We start from the raw sequence: 7,500 nt of genomic DNA on the forward strand, positions 1-7,500 counted from the left end.
TTTTCTTTTTCCTGCTTCCCATTCTCCATTTCCCTTTCCCATTCTTCAACTCACCTTCCCATTTTCCATTCCTTCCCGTTTTCTATTCCTCCTTCCAATTCTCTCTTCCACTTTCCCTCTCTCCCTCCCTTCCTCCTTCCCACTCTCTCTCACTCCTTCTCCCCCACTCTTTCCCTCCCTCCCTCCTTCCCTCCTTCCCACTCTCTCCCGCTCTATGTCGCTTCCTCCTTCACACCCACTCACCTTCTTCCTCTATTGTGTCGAAATATCTCCCCGGAAGCCACTCTACTTTAATGAGCTAATCTTTTGGTCTTCTTCTTCTTAACCTTCTCTTTCTCTTTCTCTCTTCTTTTATATACGCGTTTTTCCCTCACTCTTTTCTCGTATATTTTAAGTTTTCTCTCCTCCTTGTTCTTTGTTCTCTCTCTGTTATCCCCTAAAGCTTTATTACCCAGCTTGTAAATATCCTTAATGGGGTCTTTTCGTTCTTTTAAGTTCGTGGATTTGATGTTCTTTCTCTTCTCTTTCTTCGTGTTTTTTTTTATATTATTATTTTCCTCTTTTTCGGTTGTAGCTCATCTGTTTCCATCTCCTTCCTGTCGCCTCCATCTTCCTCTGTCACGCCAGCCACCTGCATGTCCCTCCTCCTCCTCCTCCTCTTCCTCCTCCTTTTCCTCCTCCTCCTCCTCCCTCACCACATCCATAAACCTCATTTTTCGCCTTCCTTCTTTTTTCCTCTTGTGTGGCATCTCATATTTATCATCATCCTATTCTTCTTTCCTTCTTTCCCTTTCTTCCTTCTTCTATCCCATTTTCTCTTCCTCCTTCCCATTCTCTATATCTCCCTCCCATTTTTCTTTCCGTTTTCCCTTAATCCTTCCCATTCTTCCTTTCTCCTTCCTTCTCATTCTCTCGCATTTTCTCATTCTCCCTTCCCCCATCCTATCCTCCCTCGCACCTTCCTATTCTCCTTTCCTCCTTCTCGTTTTCCTTTCCTGTCTATCCTTAACTCCTTCTGTTTGTCTTGTGTCTCGTATAAGTATTTTAGGCATCGAAAAAATATAGCTTTGTTTGCCCTGAAGAAATGTGGGTTGTCGATTCTCTCTTTTGATGCGATTGAAGAAAATGTAAAATCGATGGATGGAGGGGTGACTTCGGTAGAGAGAGAGAGAGAGAGAGAGAGAGAAGGTAAAATAAATCTCTCTCTTTCTCTGTCTCTCACTTACCTTAATCTTAAAAATACCCTAAACTGACAGAGAGAGAGAGAGAGAGAGAGAGAGAGAGAGGAGGTAAAATAAATCTCTCTTTCTTTGTCTCACTTCCCTTAATCTTAAAAATACCCTACGCTTACAGAGAGAGAGAGAGAGAGAGAGAGAGAGAGAGAGAGAGATGGACCCCTCACCTGTAATTACGTGTCCAGGTAATGGCCACCTTGCTCACCTGAGGACGAGGAAAGAAAGCGAAAGTGAGGGAAAGAGAAAAGTGAAAGTGGCGTGAAGATGAGAGAGAGAGAGAGAGAGAGAGAGAGAGAGGATAAAATGTTCCCAAGAAATATGAAGAGCGATTTTTCCTTTCTTCTTTATGTCTATATCTTCCTCCTCCTCCTCCTCCTCCTCCTCCTCCTCCTCCTCCTCCTCCTCCTCCTCCTCTTCCTCCCTTCTTACCTCTCCTGTGACTCGCAAACTGTCTTCAAGTGAATGTTTATGGTGGGCTGTAACCGCATCCTCTCTCTCTCTCTCTCTCTCTCTCTCTCTCTCTCTCTCTCTCTCTCTCTCTCTCTCTCTCTCTCTCTCTCTCTCTCTCTCGTATGTAATTTAAACCAAATATTGGATTTTGATGGAGGTAAACTTGAGAGAGAGAGAGAGAGAGAGAGGTATCCATTTCGAGTTCTGTCGCAGTTTCAGTTAATATCCCAAACAGTCTCTCTCTCTCTCTCTCTCTCTCTCTCTCTCTCTCTCTCTCTCTCTCTCTCTCTCTCTCTCTCTCTCTCTCTCTCTCTCTCTCTCTCATTAGTCTCCCCGGAACTCATAAACAGCCATTATTATTTACGCAGCTCAACCTGTTTACATCATGTTTCTTACCTTATATGGGCTATTTAACACCTCCCTACCTGTTCCCCTTACCTGTGTTGAGAGGAGAGAGGAGGAAGGTGAGAGGGAAGGAAAGGAAGAGTGGAGGGAGATAATGAGGAAGAGAAGGGAAGGGAAGATGATAGGAAAGAAAGGAAAAGTGGAGGGGAGATAATGAGGGAGAGAAGGGAAGGGAAGGAAGGGAAGAAGATAGGAAAGAAAGGAAAAGTGGAGGGAGATAATGAGGGAGAGAAGGGAAGGGAAGGAAGGGAAGGAGAAAGGAAAGAAAGGAAAATAAGATAAGGGAAGGGAAAATAACAAGGGAAAATAAGGGAAGAGGAGGAAGGGGGAGAGAGAGAAGAGAAAAAAAAGATGGAAGAAGGGAAGGAAAGCCATAGAAGAAGCGAAAGAGAATAGAAGATAGGAAAAAAAATAGAAAATTGAAAGGGAAATAACAAAAGAAGGAAGGGAGGGGGCAGAAAAAGAAGGGGAAGGAGGGAAGATGACAGAGGAAAGGAAAAAGAGAAAAAAGGGGAAGGAGATAAAGAACAAGGAAGAGAAGAGATAGGAAGAGGAGGGGGAGGGGGAGGAGGAGGAGGAAGGCAATAAAAGAAAACGGAATCAAGAGAAGCGGGCGGGAGGGGCGACTGAGGTAAATTGGACCTGTTTGGCCAGCAAGTTCTTGTTAGTTATTTGCTCCAGTCACCTTAACCTTTCTCTCTCTCTCTCTCTCTCTCTCTCTCTCTCTCTCTCTCTCTCTCTCTCTCTCTCTCTCTTGTCCGTTTTCTTCTTCGTCTTCTTCTTTTTCTTATTTTCTTTTGTCTTCTTTCTGTTTTCTTTTTAATTCTGCTCTTTTCCTCCTCTTCTTCCTTCTTTCGTCTTCGTGTAATCATTCTTTTTCTCTCATGTCCGTCTTTTCTCTTTTTTTCCCTTCTGTTTATTCCCTCTTTCATATCTCTGTCTCTTCTTTCTAGTAGTTATTTTTTTTCCTTATTTATTTTTATCCTTTTTCTCTCCTTTCTCCTTCTTCTCTTCTTCTAGTTTCCGCTCCTTTATTTTTCTCTTCCTTTTCTTTTCTTTTCTTTCCCTTTTCAATTCATTCTTATTCTCCTTTCACGCGTTTCTATCACTAAGTTCTTTACTCATATTTTTTCGGTTTTTATATTTTTCCTTCTTTTCCTTCCTCTCCTCTTCCTCTTTCTCTTCTTACTTTCTCTTCCTTTTCTTTTCCTTTCCCTCTTCCATTCATTCTTTTTTCCCCTTACACGAATTTAATTTCTATCACTAATTTCTTAACCCATTTTTTCGATCTTATATTTTCCTTTTTTTCCTCCCTCTCCTCTTCCTCCTCTTTTCTTCCCCTTCTTCAATTCATTCTTATTTCCCTCATACGCGTTTCTTTTAATTGTTTCTTATACGCATTTTTCCTAACTATACTTTTTTCTCCTATTTATTTCTCTCCTTTTTTCCTCCTCCTCTAAGTCTTCTCACTCTGCTATTTTTCTTTATCTTCTCTCCCTCTTTTATTTCTCTTTCCCTCAATTGTTTCTTTACGCACAATTTTCCTATCTTTATATGTTGCTTTTTTCCTTCCCTTCCTCTCGTGTTCCTCCTCCTCCTCCTCCTCTTTCCCTGTTCTTTACTCTCTACATCCATCCTTTTTCTTCCTCTTTTTATTTCTCTTCCCCTCAATTGTTTCTTTACGCACGATTTTCCTATCTTTATATTTTGCTTTTTTCCTTCCCTTGCTCTCGTGCTCCTCCTCCTCCTTCTCCCCTTTCCCTGTTCTTTCCTCTCTACATCCTTTCTTTTCTCTCCCTTTTATTCTTATTCCCCTTGTACGCTTTTATCAATTGTTTCTTTACGCATTTTTTCCACTTTTTACACTTTTTTTTCTCCCTCGCTCTCTCTTGTGTCCCTCCTCCTCCTCCTCCTCGTCCTCCTCGTCCGCTCCCCTGTTCGGTAAAGCGTTTAATATCTTCGCTATGATAGTTTTGTCCTCCCGAACCGTAGCTTTTTATCCATTTCCACTCGTGCGTGTGTGTCGTGTGTGTTGTGTTTCTGGCCGGGGTGACGGTGGAGAGTGAGGCTGGGCTGTGTGGAGTGTGTGTGAGTGTGTGTGTAACGTGTATGAGTGTGAAGGGTGCGTGGGTATTGGTAGGTCCTGTGGGGGGGGGGGTTCTGTGGGTTTTGGGGTCTTCTGTAGAGTGGGGGTCCTGTGGGGGGGTGTTCTATGAGGTGTTGGGTGGGGATGGGAGTGTAGGATTACTGTTGGGGGTGTAAATATCCTGTGGGTGGGGGGTCCTAGGGATGTCTTGTCCGTTTGGGGGTCTTCTGTGGTGGTGGGGATGTCCTGTGAGGTATGGGGTCCTGTAGGGGTGGGGGGTATCCTATAGGAGTCCTGGGGGAGCCGTGGGAAGGAATCGGCAGGCGGCAGGGGTCTGGGAGTCCTTTGAAGGGGATGTCCTGTGAGGTTTTGGGGTCCTGTAGAGGGGAGGATCCTATAGGACTCTTGGGGGAGCCGTGGAAAGGATGCGGCATGTGGCAGTGGTCTGGGATTTCTATGAGGGGGTATCCTGTGGGCTTTTGGGCCTTCTGTGGTGTGGGGGTTTCCTTCCGTGTGTGGGGGGGGATCCTATAAGACTCCTGGGAAGCCGTGGAAAGGATGCGGCAGGCGGCAGGAGTCTGGGAGTCCTATGAGGGGGTATTCTGTGAGGGGTCTTTTGGGCCTTCTGTGGTGTGGGGGTTTCTTTCGGGGGGGGGGGGAACCTATAGGAATCCTGGGAAGCCGTGGTAGGATGCGGCAGGGGTCGGGGTCTGGGTCGGCACTCGCTTGACCGTCCCCCGGGGTGAGCGTGGCGGCGGCGGCGGGGCGGCGGTGGTGGCGGCGCACACCCAGGTGGCCCACAGGACGCAGGTGCGGCGGCGGGGCGGCGCGGCAGTGAGGGCCTGGAGGGCACGGCGGCAGCACCCACGGGCGGCCCACTGTGCTCACCTGTGCCCCGTGAAGCCCCGTCCCCTGCCCCGTGCCCCGCCCCGTCACACACTGCCCCCTGACCTCCCACGTCAAACCCCGTGCCCCGCCAACTCCCTGTCTCGTCTTCCGTGTTGCCCCGTGCCCCGATAGCTCCCCGCCCCGTTGCCCCGTGACCTGCCCCGTGATCTAGTGAGGGGTACAAGGGCATGGTTAGCCGGGGCAGGGGGGTGACGCAATCTGAGGTCACCCCCATCACCCCAATCACCCCTGTCAATACCCCGACGCACTGCCCCGCCCCACGCTGCCCCGCCCCGAGAAATGGACCATAGGGGCGGGAGATTAACGCACACTATCGCACACTATCGCCTCCACCCCCGCCCCCTTCACCCCCCTTTCCCCCATCTCTCCCACTCTTGACCCCCTCCCTTCCCCCATGGCCCCCCTCCGTCCCCCTTCCCCCGATGCCCCCACAGGCTGACCCCGGTCCTGTGGTGGTGTGATCTACAGGGGCGGCGGCGGCGGTGGTGTTGTAGTGGTGGTGTTGAAGTGGTGTTGAAATAGTGTTATGAATGGTAGTGTTGCGCTGACTTAGTGGGGTGGTGTTGACTTGGTGAGGGAGTGCTTGAAGGGGTGGTGGTGTGGTGGTGTGGTGGTGGTGGTGTTGACATTTCTGGGGTCGGCGGGGCGGGGTGGAGGACTGTGAGGCGAGGATGAGGAAGTGGACTAGCAAGGATGGACTCTTCCGCAAGTAAGTAAAGAGAGCGAGCGATAACTTTAAGGGAGACTGCAAGAAACTGAGGTCCATAGTCTTACACGCCTCGGACTTCCACTACGGTTAAAACCCAAGGCTACAGGGAATATTAACCGTGTCTTCGTGGGTAATATTCCCGTTCAAGATGCAGAGGTCGTGTATAACTATCACTGGGATCGCAAAACAGTCATTGAAAAGCCGCTTACAGACTCACTCCTTCCTTCTTCTTCTGCTTTCCTCACCCTCTTTCTCTCTTTGGTCCATGTTATTAAACGTATCTAGCTCCCGTTCAAGATGTAGAGGCCTTGTATAACTATCACTGGGGTCACAAAACAGTCATTGAAAAGCCGCTTACAGACTCACTCCTTCCTTCTTCTGCTTTCCTCACCCTCTTTCTCTCTTTGGTCCATGTTATTAAACGTATCTACCTCCCATAACGTCATTTTCCAAGGCCACAGAGGACGTTAACCGGGTTTTCATGGGTGACTTTCCTATTCCAAGATGCAGAGATCGTATATAACTATCACCGGGGTCACAAAACAGCCCATGAAAAAATACCCCTCACAGCAACTTCTACGACGAGAGACTTTTTAAGCGGACGAGCTGAGGCGACGAGAGGTTGATTGATTGATAGTTTATTGGTGCAAGTAAACAAAGGAGAAGGGAGGAGCATGCCATCCCAACCCCCAGGCAGTACAGTGTCATTTTATTAGGTTTAGAAAGGGGAAAAAAAAACTACTTATTTTTTTCATATCTAAATCTGAGTTCGTCCAATTTGTAACCATTCTTGCGTGTCATAAGGTATTGTTTTTTTTTTCTGTGAGTAGTTTAGTCGGAGTAATGAAGAGGATAATTGTATATACACACACACACACACACACACACACACACACACACACACACACACACACACACATTATAATAGTTTTGAGCTTTGTGTTGTAATTACGCGTGTGTGTGTGTGTGTGTGTGTGTGTGTGTGTGTACCTTTGTGATTTATGGCTATTGTTACTGTTATTGTTATTATCATTTATGTTTTTTTTATTACTTTTTTCATTATTATTATATTATTATTATTATTATTATTATTACTACTACTACTACTACTACTACTACTACTACTACTACTACTACTACACTGTTACCAGGAAGAAAAATTATCCCATACAGACAGACAGATAGATAGACAGACAGACAGACACAGACATCGTTCATTAGTCTCAATTAATTAATAAGTGAAATTTATTCGCCCCATTAAATGCAAAACAATGTCACTAATGGGACTTATTTTAGCAACTGCTCTCTCTCTCTCTCTCTCTCTCTCTCTCTCTCTCTCTCTCTCTCTCTCTCTCTCTCTCTCTCTCTCTCTCTCTCTCTCTCTCTCTCTCTCTCTCTCTCTCTCTCTCTCTCTCTCTCTCTCTCTCTCTCTCTCTCTCTCTCTCTCTCTCTGTTCCTCTCTTCCTCCTTCATCGTTTTCTCCTTCCCTTCCTTCTCTTCCTCTCCGTCTATTCTTCATTCTCCTTCTCATCTCCTTTCCTCTTCCTTCCCTTCTCCCCTTTCCTTATCTCCCTCTTCATCTCCCTCTCCTTCTTCTCCCCTCTCTTTATCTTCCTCTCACCTCCCCATCAATTCCCCTCTTCTCCATTCTTTCCCTTCCTTTCCCCTCACTTTTTCCCCTCGTTAAGTGCGATAATCATGGGTAT

General features: G+C 46.7%; 1 protein-coding gene across 10 annotated transcripts in view; it reads left to right on the plus strand.

Moving 5' to 3' along the window:
* LOC126996209 (ecotropic viral integration site 5 ortholog-like) overlaps positions 1-7,500 on the plus strand; it is a 123,424-nt gene that overhangs the window by 67,768 nt on the left and 48,156 nt on the right. Inside the window, exon 1 of one of the 10 annotated variants that reach the window (XM_050856534.1) lies at positions 5,742-5,794. The exons of the other annotated variants lie outside the window; for them this stretch is intronic. Coding sequence (XP_050712491.1) covers positions 5,757-5,794 — 38 coding nt within the window. The 5' untranslated portion in view covers positions 5,742-5,756. Of the gene's footprint in view, positions 1-5,741; positions 5,795-7,500 lie in introns of those variants that run through there. 10 annotated transcript variants of the gene reach the window in all.

Source organism: Eriocheir sinensis, chromosome 9, assembly GCF_024679095.1.
Source record: "Eriocheir sinensis breed Jianghai 21 chromosome 9, ASM2467909v1, whole genome shotgun sequence".
Classification (NCBI taxonomy): Eukaryota; Metazoa; Arthropoda; class Malacostraca; order Decapoda; family Varunidae; genus Eriocheir; species Eriocheir sinensis.